The sequence below is a fragment of the Schistocerca nitens genome, chromosome 2 (assembly GCF_023898315.1).
Source record: "Schistocerca nitens isolate TAMUIC-IGC-003100 chromosome 2, iqSchNite1.1, whole genome shotgun sequence".
Classification (NCBI taxonomy): Eukaryota; Metazoa; Arthropoda; class Insecta; order Orthoptera; family Acrididae; genus Schistocerca; species Schistocerca nitens.
Window position 1 is genome coordinate 734,101,545 of NC_064615.1, and position 21,826 is coordinate 734,123,370.

The 21,826-nt window shown below is 41.6% G+C and overlaps 1 protein-coding gene across 1 annotated transcript in view; it reads left to right on the plus strand.

The window, feature by feature from the left end:
• Positions 1–274: 274 nt before the first annotated feature.
• LOC126236940 (venom carboxylesterase-6-like) overlaps positions 275–21,826 on the plus strand; it is a 101,022-nt gene continuing 79,470 nt past the window's right edge. The window contains exons 1-2 of the mRNA XM_049946631.1: positions 275–376; positions 7,727–7,864. Coding sequence (XP_049802588.1) covers positions 308–376; positions 7,727–7,864 — 207 coding nt within the window. The 5' untranslated portion in view covers positions 275–307. The remainder of the gene's footprint in view (positions 377–7,726; positions 7,865–21,826) is intronic.

A 21,826-nucleotide genomic window follows, 5' to 3' on the forward strand; every position in this document is an offset into this window, starting at 1 on the left:
TTCTTAACATTTATTTCTAAAAATATACCGTCATTATTGTCGCTTTATTCCTGAAATTTCAACCACTTTATTAGCACTGGAGCCTCCTTCAGTGTTTATAGATGTACACACTGAAATCTCCCTTATCTGGCCAAGACACTTGCAACTAACTGTGTGTCTTTTTTTGCTCACGGCTAGTTTCCTCAGCTACATGATAATGAAATGAGATAACTTATCAACTGCCTGCCTAGGTACGTAATTTGCCTGTTGTCAATATTTCGAACAGATCCCTGCAGCGACAGTAGACGGAGAGCAACAGCAGCTCAATATGGAGTTTACGATAGTATTTCAGTTAACCGTTTTACTTTACCTGTCATTATCACCGATATACCTGTTGGTAAGTCTATTGATATGCCTAGCAAGTGTTCGCTATCCGTAAAGTTGCTTATATGTATCTTCAATATAAACTGCCTGATAAGAAAATTAAATCACCTAGTAGACGTGGTCAGTGTAGCTTTGCACACGTACATTTCATTAGGGGGATGTAACTAATTGTAATGCACTTCGACAGGCACAGAGGACACCAGCGTGCATTACTGTTGTTCTTGTTCAGTGTTGTTTCCAGGCTTGGTGGCCTATACAGGGGTATGAACAGTGTCAGGTGTTGAATGATCACTGTGAAGGACGAGACGCAATGTGCTCTAATGAGCGTTATCAGCCCCTGATGGAATCGGAAATGCGTCTCGCTATAGGCTACTACATTACTGACCATTAAAATTGCTACACCACGAAGATGACATGCTATAGACGCGAAATTTAGCCGACAAGAATAAGATGCTGTGATGTGCAAATGATTAGCTTTTCAGAGCATTCACACAAGGTTCGCGCCGGTGGCGACACCTACAACGTGCTGACATGAGGAAAGTTTCCAACCGATTTCTCATAAATAAACAGCAGTTGACGGGCGTTGCCTGCTGAAACGTTGTTGTGATGCCTCGCGTAAGGAGGTGAAATGCGTACCATCACGTTTCCGACTTTGATAAAGGTCGGATTGTAGCGTATCGCGATTGCGGTTTATCGTATCGCGACACTGTTGCTCGCGTTGGTCGAGATCCAACCACTGTTAGCAGAATATGGAATCGGTGGTTTCAGGAGGGTAATACGGAACGCCGTGCTGGATGCCAACGATCTCGTATCACTAGCAGTCGAGATGACAGGCACCTTATCCGCATGGCTGTAACGGATCGTGCAGCCACGTCTCGATCCCTGAGTCAACAGATGGGGACGTTTGCAAGACAACAACCATCTGCACGAACAGTTCGACGATGTTTGCAGCACCATGGACTATCAGCTCGGAGACCATGGCTGCGGTTACCCTTGTCGCTGCATCACAGACAGTAGCGTCTGCAATGGTGTACTCAACGACGAACCTGGGTGCACGATTGGCAAAACGTCATTTTTTCGGATGAATCCAGGTTCTGTTTACAGCATCATGATGGTAGCATCCGTGTTTGGCGACATCGCGGTGAACGCACATTGGAAGCGTGTATTCGTCATCGCCATACTGGCGTATCACCCGGCGTGATGATATGGAGTGCCACTGGTTACACGTCTCGGTCACCTCTTGTTCGCCCTCACGGCACTTTGGACAGTGGACGCTACATTTCGGATATGTTTCGACCCGTGGCTCTACCCTTCATTCGATCCCTCCGAAACCCTACATTTCAGCAGGATAATGCACGACCGCATGTTGCAGGTCCTGTACGGGTCCTTCTGGATACAGAAAATGTTCGACTGCTGCCCTGGCCAGCACATTCTTCAGATCTCTCACCAATTGAAAACGTCTGGTCAATGGTGGCCGAGCAACTGGCTCGTCACAATACGCCAGTCACTACTCTTGATGAACTGTGGTATTGTGTTGAAGCTGCATGGGCAGCTGTACCTGTACACGCCATCCAAGCTCTGTTTGACTCAATGCCCAGATGTATCAAGGCTGTTATTACGGAAAGAGGTGGTTGTTCTGGGTACTGATTTCTCAGGATCTATGCACCCAAATTGCGTGAAAACATAATCAAATGTCAGTTCTGGTATCTGCAATTCTTCTTGGTGTAGCAATTTTAATGGCCACTAGTGTCTTTGACCGGCTGACGGAAATGTGCAATATCAAGAGTTTTGAGGTGTTCGGATGTGGCAGTGTCCAGATGTCTGACACCATGGAAACGTGGAGGAAGCCACACTCGTCGTCAGGATTCTCATCGCTGCGTCCCATGACCACAAATAAGGATCGTTTTACTGTGTGCCAAGTACACCACAACCTCTCCGCACATCCACTTGACATCCAAGGGCAAATAATGGATTCCCTGCAACATACTCTGACATACAACTCCATCGGTCGGAGACGCTAGCAACTGGACTGCGGAGTTACCATCCCACTCGGTAGCTGCCGTAAGCACCACACAACAAACGGCTGTGTTTGAGATCCATGGATTGCTGATGAATGGCGTTTAGTTGTGTTAAGTGGTGTATCTCAGTTCTGCGATACCACAGACGTCCGACATTGGCGTCTATGGTGGCGACCTGTGGAGCGGTTCCATTATTATAACATTTTGGAGAGACATAGCGGTGTTACTCCGGAAGTTATAGTGTGGGTAGCCATCGGGTATAAGTTCAGGTCGGGGCTGGCAGTATTTGACTGAACTCTGAGGGCACAACAGCACATCACGAACAAGCTATTTCCTCATGCTACACTCTCGTGGTGCCGGTTTTCAGTACGACAGTACTCATCCACACATGGCACTTTTCTCTATGAATTGCCTGCGTGTTGTCTGGGTATTCCTGTGGTCAAAAAGATCCAACGCTATGTCCGGTGTAGAGCACTTGTGTGACCATCTCGGACGTCACTCCTTTCCAGTGCTGTTACCCAGGATATCAGGGACCAGATACAACAGCTGTGGACCGCCTTGCCTCAGGAGGGGATGAGACGTTTTATGATCCCCATTCCAACGGAATCAGCCCATATATAGAGGCCAGACGGTGTGTAACGTTATACTGGTAATTTTGTGAATACCACAACAGTCTCTGACCGCAAATATTTCTTTATGCAATTCCCAGTTTCTTTCATTATGATCGTCTTCTAATTGATGCAAAAGGAGAAAATCGCCATAATATGAAAAAGGTATGTGTTAGTGGGCTACCAATTATTACAAGCAGTATCGTAATATATATAATCTGGAAAGTGAGCAAAGATACCTCTCTTTATGAAGTTAACAGGGTAAACAAATAAAATATAAAGGCGTAAATGGCATCATGGCATCGAATGAAATCATGATAAAATTGTTAACAGTTAAGGCCCCTAAAGTCGGCTCGTCACAGCTAAGGTACGAACAGTTGAAGGGGTGTGGCCGCTTGATGTCGCTGGCCGAAGGCAGTTTGCAACGGTCTGTTACAAAGTAGAAATATTATCTGCATGAAACTAAATCGAGCATACTAAAATACAATTTAAGGAACAGCTAGAGTTTTAACATGGGTCCAAAGAGAAATATAGTTTACTTTATAAAAAGGTAACTGCAAACATGCGTCTATGAAATGCGTCTATGAAATATGAAGTACAACAAAATTAATTGACACCAGCATGTCAAAGGATAACAAAGTCATATGCACAGCAGACGTGCTACGGACGGATCTAAGATACCGCTGGTGGCTCGGGACCAAGAAATAAAGCAAACGGACAGAATCAGAAACACATTTAATAAAAACTCTAAAGCTTACACAAACATATCATAATGACACATCATTTAAAATTGTAAAAGCTAGTTGCTAGTGGGTGTCTGTGACGTTCACAGTGCACAATTAAGTGAAATGAAAGCAACATAGCAAAACACGATAAAAAGGCTGCTTGCACAGCAGGGTCGCCTAATCCAACGCAGGAAGAAGTGGGCAGCACAGGGACGGGAGAGAAACAGAGTTCCACCAGCACCAGACCGCAGCAGCCTATCGTATAATGAAAAATAGGCACTGGGTGATAATTCATTCTGTTCACTAAGAAGTTTAGAAGACTGGCGTTTCCTATTTCCACAAATCTCTATTTCTTTCAAAAGATTCAATAGACGTCGCTTAGGTGCTGTATACACTATCTTCATATTGTAGTCTATGTTAGTTATGGTATGCTTGTGAGCCATGAAGTGCTGCCCAGATGCAGTTCTGTTTCGTGGATGTGTGGATTCCTGCAAGCTAATGCTAAAATTCCTGCCCATCTGCCCAAGATAAAACTTCTCACAATCAGTGCACTGTATTCTACAGACGACCGAATTCAAAAATTTATTACGTTTGTCACATATCTTTCGTCTACGCTGCATGTTTAGTGTTATTTATTTTTAAACAGCATCTGACGGTTGCATTCATTAATTGCTTCTATAAGGGCTGACAAAATTGTCCGTAATATGTTATCACGTCAAATTTTTTCTTACTGTTAACTGTTTTCTGTGGTTCTGCTCTTTTTTTCTTTATTTTGTTGTATAGACGCGTGACATATATTTCTGTGTACCCGTTTGCCACTGCTGTCTGTTTTAGTATATTTAGTACCTTGCGATTTTATCATTTGTCTACTAGCAGAAAGATAAATCAGTAAACTATGGAAGTAAAAAGGTATCCCTTGTGCCGCAATGTGTGGCATTGAATTCTTGTAGGTTTTCTATAAATACCAAATGTAAGCCTATTGTGAGTTTCAGAGATTGCTAAATCCAAAAAGTTAATACAGTTATTCTTTTTATTTTGCGTGAATGTATACCACAAAACCATTGTGCGAAGACGTCGATGTGATTAGTGCTAAGATGTCGTCCGCCACTAAGATGACATCTACCTAACGCAGCAGATGACTTGTCCTTTACAGTCCGGAAATTTATTAAAATTTTTTATTTCCAAGTCTTTAACAAAAATGTCAACTAAAGTGCCAGCCAAGCTATTTCCCATTGCAAGGACTTGTTTCTGATAAAAAATATTTTTATTAAACGTGAAGTAGCTATAGGACAGCGAGACCTCCAGCATTTCAACGAGCTCTATGGTTTCTGCTGTGAGCCACCAGGTGGCATCTTATCTCGATAGTTTCATTAAGGGGAACATCGCTTTATATGTTAATGATGCCAAGAGCTGCCAAAGATGCATCATTATTAATTCTGTCTTCAATGGCATAAGCTAACTGGCAACTGTTCTTCATTCCGAGATGTGTGAATGGTGCTTACAGTTTAACATTTAACAATTTATTATGTTTACAGCTAGGGAAAGTCCTATTGTTAACAAGAACACGAACTGGATTGCCATTCTTATGTGTCTTTACTTGAAACCTCAGCTTATGGATACTGGCATTTATCATTTAAGAAGCTACTCTTTCTTTCTCTGTAAGTAAAAATGTAGCGCCCTCAATTTTTTTTTTACTTGCGTACCTCAGTAATACTGTTTTGTATAAAAAATGTTTCAGTCATTCTAATATATTCGTAGTCATACATTATGACAGCAGTATTGCTCTTATGCTGATGTAGCAGTGCACTCGACGACGCTGCCGCTGCCATAGTTGTTTCTGATGACGCTGTGGACACAAACACTTCACTGCATTCAATACTAATCTTTAAGTGCTGCGTCAACAAGCTCTGTCACCATACCGCGAGTGTAATCTTGCTGGTCTGCGACCAGGTCAGTTTTATCAATAAGTATTAAATCAAATACTGTCGTGAGGTTAACGGTAAACAACGATTTCTCTGAATGAGTAACCGCGCAAAATAATCGAAACAGACATATTTCGGATTAACCTTATTCATTACGGATATTTTAGAACCAGTGACTGTTAATTTAATGTAAATACATAGCGTTTTCCATAAGTTTAAAAAAGACAACAGAGGCTTTAGTCGTCAATAGAATATTCTCATTCATTATTTGCAAGATTCTGCCAGAGCGTGGGAACTATATGATACCTTAACTGTAGAAATCACGTCGTTCTGAGGCGAAGAAGCCGTCGAGCCATGTTCGGAGCCCATTTTCGTCCGGAAAAGAACTCACTTGATGATTGTTCAATAAAGAACGGAAGAGGTGAAAATCTGAGGGCGCAGGATTAGGTGAGTAAGGTGGGTGCGGAATGACTTACCAACCCAACTCCTGTATACTGCTGTTTTTCAGTCTAGCAGAATGCGGGCGGGCGTTATCGTAGAGTAACATCACTTTATGAAGTCTTGGACTGCGTCTGCAAGACATCTCAGTTGTTGACAGTGTCAGCAGTTATGGCTACACCTCGGGAAAGCAATTCGTAGTGCACCATACGTTCGCTGTTCTACCAGATGAGTAACATTACCTTTTTGCGAATGCACGCAGGCCTTTGCACGAGGAGTTTCTGCCTTGTTTGGGCTCACCCATTCCTTTCTTTTCCTTATGTTACAATAAAGACGCCATTTCTTGTCACCAATAACGATATAGTTAGGAATGGTCGGAGTTGTTCACGAACCAATTAATGATGAGCAAGCAGAGATGCACATATGGACACCCGGTGATTTTTGTGATTTGTGTTTACAGCATCAGGTAAATATATATACGATTTTTTAACCTACCCCACTGCATTCCACACGTCCCACGATGTGGAATGATCGGATTTCATGACAATTACAAGTTCTCGAACATACTAATGTGGATCATTGTGGATTAATGCATTTAAACGATCTTCTTCAAACTTCTAAGCTGTTCCAGAGGATCACCAATGTTAAATGATCCTTCTTAAAGCGAGAAAGCCGGCCATTGTGGCCGAGCGGTTGTAGGGGTTTCAGTCTGAAACAGCGCTGTTGCTGCGGTTGCAGGTTCGAATCCTGCCTCGGGCATTCATGTGAGTGATGTCCTTAGGTTAGTTAGGTTTAAGTAGTTCTAAGTCTAGGGGACTGATGACCACAGATGTTAAGTCACATAGTGCTAAGAGCCATTTCAACCATTTGAAAGCGAAAAAACTATTTCCTTGCCATGAGCTGTTCGATGACATTATCCCCACAAACGATACATTTGTTTCTGGCTGCCTCTGCTGCTGTAAGCCCTCTATTGAAACCATACAAAATAATATGACTGCAATATCCCGATTTCTCCACTTTCTACTGTCCACAGCTCCACTCCCTATCTCCGAATGATAAAGTGACAGTATGTAAACTAAACAGCTATAGTGAATTACAACAAAAATGTCAGTAATAGCGGGCCGAAGTGGCCGAGCGGTTCTAGACGCTACAGTCTGCAACCGCGCGACCGCTACGGTCGCAGGTTCGAATCCTGCCTCGCGCATGAATGTGTGTGAAGTCCATAGGTTAGTTAGGTTTAAGTAGTTCTAAGTTCTAGGGGACTGATGACCTCAGCAGTTAAGTCCCATAGTTCTCAGAGCCATTTGAACCATTTTTTGTCAGTAATAAATAAACCCATAGCGACGGGAATACATAAATGAAAAACAGAAACACTACGAACTTAAGCACCAACCTAACAGATAAACTTGTGAAAAACAATCGCCTTATAAATTTTATCCCACGTCCTTTATTTTGCGAGATTTTACTTTTACTTTCTAATCTCATTCCTTGGAAGAAGTATGTTCTCACTTTTTCCTTGTAGCTTGGTGACAAAGGTCTAAATTATATAGTCCTCTTGATGTATCTTAAAGTAGACTTTCCACTGTTAGTAACCTTCCACATCCTGAACTCTGCAACTGTTTTTTTTTTATTTTTCCTTACGTTTGTTGCAGGCCCAAGAGTATGTAACAGTGGAAATACAAGAAGGCACTTTGAGGGGTCAGGTGTCAAAAACTTTCACAGACAAGGCCATGTTTATGTTTGAAGGCGTTCCATATGCCGAACCACCAGTTGGAGATCTCCGTTTCCAGGCAAGTAAATACGCCTCTCTATCGTTTGCCGCACATGGAGTTTTAAATAGAAAAACATCACAAATCGTACGTCTTTGTTTTGAAATATAGACCAATGACGGTTACTAACAGACTTATTTCTTAGTAAGTTAAAGAAATTTTGTCATGAATGGAAGTTTAAGTCCATTGGCTTTCCGGAGGCAAATTACTTTTTGAAGAGCAATAATTTTGACGTTTTCAACTATTCGACATAACATGGGAGCATACAGGCTAATAGTGCAGTAACTGTAGCCCAAACGCATATGTAACAAGGCAAAGGACATCTACAACACTTCATTCGAAAACAGCGCTGCTGAGTCCATCTATAGGGCGTGATAACAATAATGCACCATTTTCTGGTGATAATATTTATTTTTGAGTTTTGGAATACAACAAATGTTGGTCGGTTTTGGAGAGACGATGGAAATTTTTTGTGGTGATCGGAAACAGAAAGTCTTTCCAGAGGTGCGCGGCATGATACATTTAAACTCAAAATTTTTCTTTTTAGGCGGCACTTTATTTCTTTTAATTACACATTCCTGCAGACTGCCGTCATCAGATCCATGAGGAAAAACTGATTCTTTAAGGCATTGATGTGGTGATAGCAGTCTTCCGAAACGTATATGTTGGAATAAATAACGTACAATATGATCAGAAAAATGGTGAGTATAGAAATAGTGTGAAACCTCAAAAAGCTGCAGCTAACAACTTCCATAGTTTCTATTCATACAAACTGCTTTAATAGTTTCTGTTTATATGCAGCAGAACGGTCAGGGTTGCAAGCAGTGTCGTAGTTATAATTACAAGACAATCCATCAATACTGCAAACTATTCGAAATTACCAGTTCTTGCACGCAAAGGTACAGTGTTGTCCATGAACTCCTGTTTGAAAAATTATTCAGGTAACTGTTTTAGGCGTTGAAACCTTCACAAGGCAACCTATTTTTGAAGTTTTTCGAGGACTGGGAATAGCGACTTTCGCAGAACTGTTTTTCAGACACTGCATTTCATGTGAAGACATAATTTCCTCCTTCTGTCAACGTGAACTACCACAGTGTACAATTCTTGTACACTGGAAATACTTATGTCATTGTGAACTGTTCATATATAGGAATAAAACTTGTGCTGTAGTTTGTTTAAATGTACGAATCTCTCACTTTTTCGATACGGAAGAATGTAGCTTGACACTCAATGAACAGTACCTCTTTATCTAAGCACAAACCAAGAAGAAAGGACGCTCAGGACATGTCGTCCTGTCGACGAAGTCAGCACAGACAGAGCACAAACACACACAGGCCAAAGATGGATAAATAAATTGGCAATGACCGTATCGACAGTTGCCTGAATCATTTTAGGAAACTCACGGAAAGCCTAAATATGAATGGGCGGACGGGGGTAAGAAGCTCTCTCTTCTGAATACGAATCTAACTATTTAACTATAGTGCCACCTCTCTCTCTTGTGATGGATGTTGCAATTACGATCAAAATTCTCGATTCATCTCAGGTTGATTCTGTAGACCTGAGACAGGCTAACGATGCAATTGCGAGCCATCTGCAAATGCATCGTTCATAATGTTTGCCAGTGACAGGTCTTAAGGTTTTCTCAGAAGTGTAATGGAGCAAGTATTTCCTGTTAAAGATTTGAATATTACAAATTTCAAGGATATACAAGTAAGAAAGGAAACGTAAGGAACTTCTTGTAAGCAGCCGCCCTATAATCGACTTTCTCAACGTAGTGTTACTGACAGTGGCCACTAGTAATGATAGATAGTACAAACATCTATTGATAATTGTACCAACACTGTAACTCCGTAATTGATTTTGCGTTGGGTAAGGTAGCGTCAGCATCGAATCAGTAAGTAGTAGTGTTAGCAGCAGCAGCAGAAGTTATAGTAAATGTAATAGTCATCTGTGGATCTCTTTTACGGTGATATGCAACATTGTGACGTAATTCTAATGAATTATCCACGCTTTTTGCTAGTGTGATATTGACTGTAAGCTCTCGACCTACACACAGTCGAATTCTTTAGACGAAAATTCGTTTGTAGAGTATAACTAAAATTTTAATGTAATAAAAATTTATCGTGATGTAACAGCTTCCACTGTTTCAAGAAAACTGTGTGAAATCATCTGTATCTTTTCACTATGATCTTTTTTACTTGTATTTAATTTATCTGCGCCCGTCTTGCTGCTTTTGTGATCTTCAGTTCGAAAAGTGGCTTGATCCAACTCTCCACGCTAGTACAAGTGTTGATCCAGAAGTAAGATTCCCTTCATTTTTACAAATAGACAACATTGTTTATTCTCACAAAAATTTACAACTTTGGAAAGAAGAAACTCAGCTCCATATTTCTACATAATCACCATCTTTTTCTATACATTTTTGCAGACGGTGCTCCAATTTCTGTATCCCCAAGTCGTAGAACTCTGCCGCCAGCCCTTTGAGGAAGAGTTTCACCTCTTCTTTGACTTTGTCGTCGCTCCAGAAGCGTTGGCCACAAAGTATTCTTTTAACTTTGGAAACAAGTGGAAATCACTAGGCGCGAGGTCCGGACTGTAAGGTGAAATGAGCGTAACCGTTCAACCAAAGTTTGTCGAAGGTTCCTGGGTTTGGCGGGAGACGTGAGGTTGTGCATTATCGTGAAGCAGTGTTATATCTTCGGTCAGTCGTCCCCTCCGAGGGGTCTGGATAGATCGCCTGTGTTTTCGTAGTGTTTCACAATAACTGTCTGAGCTGATTGTTGTCCATGTTGCATGAAATCGATCACCATTACTCCCGTACAATCTCTAAACACAGTGGCCTGAAGGGGATTTTTTTAAGTTCTTTGCGACCAGTGAACCTGAGTGACCCCATTGTTTGGATTTTTCTTTCGCTTCGGGAGTCAAATAAAACACTCACGTTTAGTCTCCCACAACAGTGAACCATCCACATCTTCTTGTCACTTTTGAAGATACTGGCGAGCACAGCGAAGGCGCTTCTCCTTGTGCTCTGCTGTCAGCATACGCGGTACCCATCGAGCGCAACACTTGTGATACCCCGTTTTTCCGCCAAACCTCTTTCAACTACACCGTAAGAACTCCCAGGAATCCGAGCAACAAGTTCACGAAAGGTGATCCTGTTTTGAAGCACTTCGCGTTGGGCCGTCTCGATAACCGCCTCTGAAGCTGAGGGTCTGTTCTTCATCGTGGACCTGCCTCCGACCTGCACTAAAATCCCTGCACCCTTTTTGTCAAGTTGAATGGACATACACTTGTCGCCATACACATGTGGCAAATTACGATGAATATCCACGGATAGAGCCCCTTTCCCGCACTTGGCGGGATCAACAATGGGCACCTCCATCGCGGACGGGTGATGAGCCAATATAAATACTGAGCGGCGCGGCGAAGCGCCGCCGGGTGTAGTCGAGAATGGGGAACAGCCGCGCACAGCTGTGTTGACGGATTTCTGTAAGCAGCTTCCCATGCGGGTGGAGCTCTTTGGCAATCTTACTTCTGGATCAACACTCGTACATCGTGAGCAAGCCTCCAATGCAAACCTACATCCTTCTGAACCTGTCTACTTCATGATATCGCCGGATGGATCCTATCAACCAACCTCTTATTCTAGTAAGTTGTATTGTAAATATCTTTTCTCTCTAATTCTATTCATTTCCTCCTGATTAGTAATTCGATCAGACCATATAATCATTAGAATTCTTCTGCAGCACCTTATTTCGAAACCTTGTATCCTCTTCCTGCCTGAACTGCTTCATAGTCAGCATTTCACTTCCTCGCACGGCTAAAGCCCACAAAAACATCTTCAGAATATTGTTCCTAACATTTAAATTTGTATTACGTGTTTCCCAGAAAAGCTTTTCCTCCTATAGCAATTGTTCCAAGTCCTTTGCCCTCCCTCACAGAATTACGATGTCCTTAGCAAACTTCGAAGTTTTTTGTTTATTCTCCGTAAACTTCTACCCCCTTTCCAAATTTCTCCTTGATTTTCTTTAATGTTTGCTCAAAGTAAATACTGAATAGCATCGAGGATAAGTAAAAATCTTGTCTCACTGCCTTCTCAGCTACTTTTCGGCATTCGTGTCCTTCAACACTTGTAAGTGTCTTCTGGTTTCTGTGCAAGTTCTAAATAACATTTGGCACCATGTAATTTATTCCCACTACTTTCAAAATTTCTTACAGTTTACGCCCGTCAACATACTCAGCAACTTTATCTAAATCTCTACATGCTGTAAATTTAGGATTTCCTTTCTTCGATCTGCCATCGAAGAAATGAAGTAAGACCAACACTGCCTACGGCGTTCCCACATTTCTCTGGAATTCAAATTGATCCTCCGCTTCTACAACTTTTCTATTCTTCTGTGAATAGATAATTTTAATATTCTCCTACCATGACTTATTAAAGTAACGGTTCGGTAGTATTCATAGATATCAGCACCTTTGGAACTGGAATCACTAAATTATTCTTTATATCTGAGGGCATTTCCCCTTTCTTATAAAGTAAGGAAATGGAGTAAGAAAGGTTCTATAAATATGTGTCCGGAAAAGCATCGTTGCGAGTGTAGATGACGCTGACGAATGAAAGTTCCTCTGACCACATACGTGTGTTCATTGTGTGTAGCTGGCTGTGTTACTGACGCCTTGTACTGGAAACAGCAGAATAGTTCGGTATTGATGTCGGGAACAAGCCGAGATGGTGTTTGTCTACGGTCAAGCAGATGAAAACGGTCGAGAGGCAACACGGCTATACCAGAACAAGTGCCCTCACAGATACCAACCACATCACACAAAATTTCTAGTCCTTTTTGTGCGATAGTGTGATCATAGCTCCTTTCAGACAGACGAACGTGCAGCGTGGCGGCGGAGTATGCGTACAACAGATTTGGAGGACCATGTTACACAGAATATTGAGACGAATCCTAGTGCAAGCTACAGGAATGTGGTTCGTCAACACGGTGTAAGCCAATGTACGATTATGTGTATCCTGAAATGAGTGTAAGGATTATTAACAACGGACTTTTCCTCTACGGGAACGATTTTGTCGATGGTTTTCGCATAAGACCCTCACAATTACATGATTTCTGTCATCAGTCCTCTTAGCCGATGAAACAATCCTTACCAGAAATGGTATCATCTATCTGCACAATCGTCATCTGCGGGCTACAGAGACGTCACATGATCAAAGGAACTTTCATTCGTCAGCGCCATGTACCGTGGCAAGGATATATTTCCGGACACAAGTTCATAGGACCCTTTTCCCTCCATTTTATGTCCGGAACCTATTCATGCAGTTTGTCGGTCATTGTAATGTTCATCCTGTATACTGCACACTGGGTGGAATAGTTTGGCCATAGCTCCTTCTCCCACGTATTTCAATACCCTGTTGGAATGCTGTCTTCACGCAGTGTTATATCTCCCATCTTATCTTCACTTACTTTTTCCCATTTTTATAACATTGCTCTTGTTACCCTTGTAGTGACCATATATAAGCTCTAAGACACAAAAAAAGGAAAAAAAAGAGGAAGAGCGACGCAATGCGAACGAGTTACGTAAACTGTTCACATACTGATATTCACAAAGGGTATCTACGGAACAATACAAAATAGTAAACTTTGGTAGTCAGTAGATGAATTCATGACGCTGCAGCGCAGTTTCACCGGGACATAAAATATTGGGGAATTTCATTCCGTATATTCAGTTGGACAGTGACGATACCTTTCAGAAAGGAGTGTGAACGATACAGATGTCACCGTTTGAGAGAAGACTTGTAATCAAAGAAGCCAATTGGTGCAATCGACGAATTTGAGTAAGGAAATGCCCGCCCGCCTATGGCGAGGGTTTCTACTGCTTGTCTTCTTGCTTCCAAAACACTACCTTGGCCAGCAAGGTCGCCGATTCTCTCCCTAATTGAGAACGTTAGGAGTATCGTGGGCAGGACCTTCAAACCAGTTCGTGATTCCAAAGGTCTAAGGCGCCAATTGCACACAATTTGCCACGATATTCCTCAGGAGCCAAGACAACAACTCTATGAATCAATGCCAAGCCTAATAACAGCTGGCATTATGGCCAGCTTAGCACCCATGGTAAAACGGTAGTGTCTTTGACTAGTAATCGAAAACGTCTAAATTTCCGGGTTCGATCAATGCCACTGTTTAAATTCTGAATAAAAGTCATCAGGCATGGCAGCCGAAGAGTTCCGGCATAAGAAATTACCGTCGATCTGCCAACATCCTTGTCAAAGTGGGCGGAGAAACGGAGAGAATTTCAGGGCAATTTATTGCCGCTGGGGTGGGAAACTTCCCCTAAAAGGCGGAAGAGTCAGAAATGATCAACAGGATAAGTATGCTGAAGGGAATGACAATCACTGCATTAATTTCGTTAAAGACAGTACCGCCATTAGATTGTTTTTTTTATTTGCAGTGTTACATTTACACAGTCATGATTTCAGTTTAAAATGCCATTATCAAGTGTTTTAATGTTATACAGTGCCTAAGATGGCATACTATCGTATTTAAAATAACACGTAATGTGTATCCACAGGGCATGTGCCCTGTAATTAATAAAGTGTCATAATGATCTCTACATTGGTAAAAGATACCTGTCTAGTTCCCCATTCGGATCTCTGGGAGGGAACTGTCAAAGGGGAGGTGACCATGAGTAAAAGATTAAATAACCAAGGAAAGTGTAACGTTCCACGAGTTTGAACATTAAGTGACAGAAGTTTGACATAGTAGGGAAGCCAGAAAATGTGAAATGAGAAATGTGCAGAGGCACAGTCTAGATATCGTGGGGGCTCAGTGAGGAGAGATGACAGGGTTTCCGTTCAGGTAAGTATAGGGAAACATAAACAGCAGAAGAAATTGGTATAAATGGAGTAGATTTCATTGTGAAGGTGGGCAGAGAGTTACCGTGAACAGTTCAGTGATAGCGTTGTTCTCATCAGGTCCGACAGCAAACCAGCACTGACAACAATAGTTTAAGTTATACATTCTGATATCGCAAGCTAAAGTTGAAGAGACAGAAAATGTATGTGAGGTTATTAAGTGGGTAATTCAGTACATAAAGGAAGATAAATGTCAACTAGTCATGGGGGATTGGCCTGTGGCGGTAGGGGAGGGAGTAGAAGGAAGGCATAGGAGGGTATATGGGCTTCGTAGTAGGAACGAGAGAGAGAAATACCAACTGAGTTCTGCAATAAATATCAGTTAGCAATACTGAGTATTCTGTTCAAGGATCACAGGAGGAAATATACTTGAAAAAGGCTGGGAGATAAAGAGAGATTCCAGTTAGAGCCAAGATTAGAATCAGGATTTAAAAAGCTTTGGAAAACTTGGGATCCAATAGGACGAAGGGTACAGATAATATTCTATCAGAATTTCTAAAATCACTGGCGGAAGTCGCAACAAAATAACTATTCATATTGGTCTGTGGCATGAGTGAGACTGGGATATACAGTCAGACTTTCAGAAAAATGTCATCCATGCAATTCCACAAAAATCACGTCATGTTCCACAATGTCAAATCGTGCAATATGTTTAAAATTCTGAGAAAAAATGGGTGTTAGCTACAGGTAAAGACGGGGAATATACGTTATGTGCAATAACCAGGAAGGAACAATAAGGCTGCAAGACCGAGAACGAAGTGCTCAAATTGAAAAGGGTGTAGGACAGGGGTGTAATCTTTCGCCCCTATTGTTCAGCCTGCGCATCGAAGAACCAATGACGGTAATGAAGGAAAGTTTCGAAAGTGAGATTAAAATTCAAGGTGAAAGGACAACAATGATAATATTCGCTGATGACATTGCTATCCTTAGCGAAAGTGATATGTTGAGTGGAATGAACAGTCTAATGAGAAAAAAAAGTGGACTGGGAGGAAACCAAAGAAGGACGAAAGTAATGAGAATTAGCAAAAATGAAAACAACGAAAAACTTAACATAAAAATTCGTCACGAAGTAGACGAAGTCAAGGAATTCTGCATTAGGCAGCAAAATTAGCCGTGATGAATGGAGCAAAGAGAAAATAAAAAGGAAATTAGGAAGTATTATATGACAGTGAAACATGGACTGTGAGAAAACCTGAACAGAAAATAATCGAAGCATCTGAGACGTGAGGACTACAGGGTATCTGTTAATAAATTAGAGAATATTTTCCATGCTACTAGAGGTTTCTGTAGTGTGTGAAAATTGTAAATGAAGACAGACTGAAATCCATCCAGCAAAGAGCTGAGAATGTATTTTGCAATTGCTACTCTGAGATGAAACGCTTGGCACAGGAATTAAATTCGAGGTAGGCCTCCTCTAATCAGTCAGAAAACTGAGGACTTAACACCAACGCAGTGTTGACTAGTTCAAGTTTTGGAGATGCGTCTCTTGAACAAATCATCCAACCTTTTTGAAGTTTGAATCCTTTGTTTGTCTGTAGATGTGCATCACATGTACCGATTTCCGCCCCATCTGAATGATTCCTTCATGGTACATCGTTTTTTTCTTTTTTGCCTTAGATTCTTTGTTCCTTCCACCTATCAGATTTTCCTTCTTTAATTGGTGCTAGCTTTCTACCTACACAATTGATAATCATACAGCTGCTTCGGGTTTCTCGGAATATCTCAACTCTCCTATAGGCGGCATTCATCTTTCCCCTATTTATACATGATTCTACATGATTATAGTCGTCTTCTGCCCTACCATACATGTTTCTTACTCTCTGTCAGTCTAATTTTTAAACGATTGTATTTCCTTTCGTCAGTTTCATATGCTGCACTTTTCTACTTACTTCTTTAGTCTATTAAATTCAATATATCACATGTTATCTAACGTTTTCTATAAGGTCTTAACTTTTTACCAATACGCTCCCCTGCTGACTTCGTTACCATATTCTCAAAGTTACCAATTCGTTTTCTATTGTATTATTGTCCACTGCTAAAGTCAAATGTTGCCTAATGCTCCCTCTGAAACCCTCGAAAATCTCCGGTTCATTCAATTTATCTAGGTACCATCTGCTTAAATTCCCACATTTATGGAACTTCCTCGCCAGCCGCAGTGGCCGAGCGGTTATAGGAGCTTCAGTCTGGAACCGTGGGACCGCTACGGTCGCAGGTTCGAATCTTGCCTCGGGAATGATGTGTGTGATGTCCTTAGATTAGTTAGATTTAAGTAGTTATACGCTCTAGGTGACTGATGACCTCAGATGTTAAGTCCCATAGTGCTCAGAACCATTTGAACCATTTTGAAACATGGAACTCCCTCGTTTTAATCCACAGTCGAGTCGACATTTGCTACTGGAGCAGTCTTATAATTTAAAATCTGGTTCCGAAATCTCTGTATTATCACAAAATAATCATTCTGAAACGTTCCACGGTCTTCAGCTGGTCCACATATACAAACTTTTTTCATGTTTCTTAAGTCAAGTGATTCGATGATTATATTATTGTCTGTGCAAAATTGTACCAGGTGAGTCCCTCTTTTATTCCTTTTCCCCAGTAGATTTTCACCTACTACTCTTTCTTCTCTTCCTTTAGTACTATCTAATTCAAATCACCCACACAGTTAAATTTTCATCTCCCTTAACTATCTGAATGATTTTCTTTAACACGTATAAATTCTTTCAATCGCTTCTTTAGCATATAAATGTGGAACATAAACTTCCACTACTATGGTGGGTGTTGGATTTCTGTGTATCTAGGCAATGACACTACGTTTCCTATGTTGTTCATAATAGCTCACTTGTACTCCAATTTTTTAAATTCATTATTACACCCAGTCCTGCATTCCCGTTGTTTGGTTTTGTGTTGATAACCATTTACTCTCCTGGCCAGAAACACTGGTCTGCCTACCACCGAAATAGACTAATTCCCACTATATCTAACTTCAGCCTATCCATTTCCCTTTGTAAGCTCTCTAAGCTACCTAAGCTATAACTGGGCCTAACATTCCACGCTCTGACACACAGATGTCAGTTTGTTTTTCCTGTGTAGTCCTCGTTTTTAGATCCGAGTGGGAGGAGTATTTTACCTCCAGAATGTTTTAGGCAAGAGGATGCCATCATTATTAAGCCATACAGTACGGCTGCATGACTGTGGAAAGAAATAAAAAGGAAACAGCTATTCCCCCCCCCCCCCCCCCACTCGGTTCGCGGCACCAGCGCAGCAGGGCATGTTGGCTGCTACTACAAGGCCAGATCATTCAGTCATCCAGTCTGTTACCCCTGCATCTACCGATAAGGCTGAGTCGCCTCTTCAGTTGCCTGTGATTAGCCTTACCTCTTCATCGATACCCTTCGGTTTCGACAACATTACATATGTGTCTGCCGGCCGGTGTGGCCGAGCGGTTCTAGGCGCTTCAGTCTGGAACCGCGCGACCGCTACGGTCGCAGGTTCGATTCGTGTCTCGGGCATGGATGTGTGTGATGTCCTTAGGTTAGTTAGACTTAAGTAGTTATAAGTTCTAGGGGATTGATGACCTCAGATGTTAAGTCGCATAGTGCTTAGAGCCATTTGAACCATTTGAACGGATATGTCTTTTTATATCATTGAGACTTGTGGAAGTCAACAGATCGCGGAGAGATCCGTGGCTCAGGGGCTGGTGGACACACACACACACACACACACACACACACACACACACACACACAGGTGGATTTACATGTTTGATTCAAGGTTTCGTATTTGGTTTCTCTTATAAAAATTATCCCCAGTTTCATTAAAATGTATTCGAAGTCAGAACCACCTCTTATTCGCCGTGAAATAATGTGTTTTGTAGGAGACAGCTTCCACGACAAAATCCAGCAAAGACGGGTACGAGAGCACTACTCATCTTAATTTTGATTCTAAGTTATTTGTGCAGTTTCAAATGAACCTTAGGTAGACCTCAACATAACCCGAGCGGAATGCCACTCGCATTTGACGCCACTTCCGGTGTATGGGGATTTGCAATGGCCCCGGATCGAATCCGCACAGCAGAATGACGACGAAAGATGGTATGCCAGCCAGTTTGAATGTGCTTGCAGCTAATATTGCCAAATGCACATAACATTCCGACTTCTTGAAGACACAGGTTTAAGACCAGAAAAAATCAAGAAGAAATAATATACCATACTTCGAGGTATTCCAGTTTAAGAACACCACATAATTCACATACAGGCCTACCAATGCTTAGAGGTCGGGTTTGACGAGGATGGGACATCTAGCTGGCGGAGGCGATAGCCTTATAGTGGATACCATTATAGCATTTTCCTGAAGTAATGTACTAAAACTGCAGACAATGTATATCATGATGTGGATTACTGCTTCCATCCTCCCCAAACAACACCAGTCCACTGAAAATAGCGAAACATCGTTCGTTTATCCTTACTAAACAAAAGTAATCTTGCAAAGAATGAAGAAAGGAAGATTAGGGTATAGTGTGTAGTGGACGACTAATTCATTAGAGGCAGGATGCAATCTCGGGCCGGCCGGGCTGGCCGAGCGGTTCTAGGCGCTACAGTCTGGAACCGAGCGACAGGTACGGTCGCTGGTTCGAATCCTGCCTCGGGCGTGGATGTTTGTGATGTCCTTACGTTAGTTAGGTTTAAGTAGTTCTAAGTTCTAGGGGACTGTGATCTCAGAAGTTAAGTCCCATAGTGCTCAGAGCCATTTGAATAATTTTTTTCAATCTTGGAATGAGGAAGGAACCGCCTTGGTATTCACCTTAAGCGGTTTAGGGAAATCTCGTAAAGTGTACATATGATGGATGGTAGCTACGACACTCCTCTTGCGTTGGCAGGACGAGTCCCGGTCTTTATCTGTACAAAAGCAACTGTGTATGGTGAAGTCGTCGTTGAAGACATGCGAGTCCATCACATCTCGTGGTTGTTTTCTGAAATCCACTAACTTGTATCTTCCTTGTGATCTCCCTTTGTCTGCAGTGGATCCCCAGGATTTCGATATTTATCCAACCCTCCAAGGAATGCCAAATGTAGCACTCCACTTGAAAGGGAAGAGCAATATCAGTCTCTATTAATTTTGTACTAGAGCAACTGTACACGGCGGGGTCGTCGTTGGACGCATGTAAGAACATCACGTCTTTCAGTTGTCGATCTGAAATTCACTGACCATCTTCTTTCAGATGATGTCTCTTTTGCTGCAGTTAAATCACTGCTCATAGATTTTCCAGATCTGGATCAGGAGCTACAGCTACAATGCTAAGATGTGAATGGAATTCTCTGATACTGTTTGGTCAGCAAAGAGTGTACATGATTTAAAAGGGATGCCACATAATTTCATTTATCCACTAATGTCGTCACATAAACTACACTACACACAATTATATCCAGTTTGCTCTGCAGGCAGAATCAATAGATCACTTTAAACGCACGATATTACGCTCAGAGACAGCGAATTTATAATGTATACAATAAATACAATCACTGATAAGCCACTTCCTACGTGTTGATAATGGAGGCCATAGATAATGACTCTATCTTTAATTAGAGATGGCGTGATCAACGCAGTGAGCCTGAATCATGTAATGAGCAGGAGCTACGATCGACACACGATCACTCATGATGCATTCCCTCGCCTCACTGTCCTTCATCTCCAGCGACACTGGTTAGCGATTTGGTTCCTTGTTTTTCGGCCAATCAACGCCACGAAAATTTTGTCTGATTATGTGTATTACAGCACAGCTCCACCAATGGCGTTCTTTTATGTTGTTGACGCAATGCCGCATCACCAAGGTGCCACGCTGGAAGTTTTGTGTCATATTCGACACGCACCCTCTCCCTCTCACAATCATCTGGTAACATATTGCACGACATTATCCAATACTAGAGACCACTTAATGACGTAATTGTTACATAGTGATTTGAACCACCATCTTCCCGAATATGAGTCCAGTGTTTAAACCTCCGTGGCATTGGTTATTGCAATGAGATTGGTTTTTACCATAAAAGCCCAGTGCTACACTGTTGATTCTCTTCTCTGCACCAATCACTGTACATAATACATTCACTCTAGGCACATTATCGGCTGACATCAGGAACATGATGGTGGCTTTGTTCTTTCCATTTTGGGCACCACAAAGAGATTCAGTATAAGGTCTCATAGAAATAAATTATAGTGTATCTGGCCAATTTACACAATGACCTGGTCAACAAAATTTTAAATAGTGTAAATGACCATGTCTTTACATAGTAGCCTAATCTGTTATACCAAATGAATTAAGCATAGTAGTTAAAGTGATTAAGCTCCCTTGTGCACTTCTGAGTTGAAAGTAACGAAATTAAATATACTGTATAGCTCAAAATCAATAAACTGTACTCATATACTCATCCTGTACAGTTACTAAAACATGTGTAAATCATGATCCCAAAAACCTAATGAAATTATTTTCTGGCATTAAATAAAATTCCAGAAATTACTCGTGTGAACTGAGAGTCCTTCTCTTTGCTGTCGATCATGAAATGACGAACAGATCACTGATGAGATTGTCTCACGCTAGGCACCAAAAATGTGAATTCTTCTCTCTGCTGACGGACATTAAATGACGAGTAGATGACTAATGAGATTGTCCCACATTAGGAGCCAACAATTACTTGATATCAATAATGAAATGAAATCCTCGGCCGCTCGAGGCGAGTTGGCGAAAGTGGCCACGGCCGGACGTTTTACTCTACACAACATCAATGTTGTTGAATAATAACTATGCGTAGACGCAGGAATTCATTCAGTTGCTTGAACCCATACAACTAGTGTAATAGTGTAAACATATCAGCCACAAACATGTGTATACTGGCTCTCTAATTCGAATACAGTGTGGGATGCAATTCTCGGCCAGTCGGAATTAAGCACATTTGTAATAGGTCCGTGTGCATGCCATAAAATGTCGGTTTGCCAATCTGTTCACTTTCCAAAAATATTTATTCACTACATGAGAAATCTATATTTGGGAAACATGGTTAATGCACCAAATT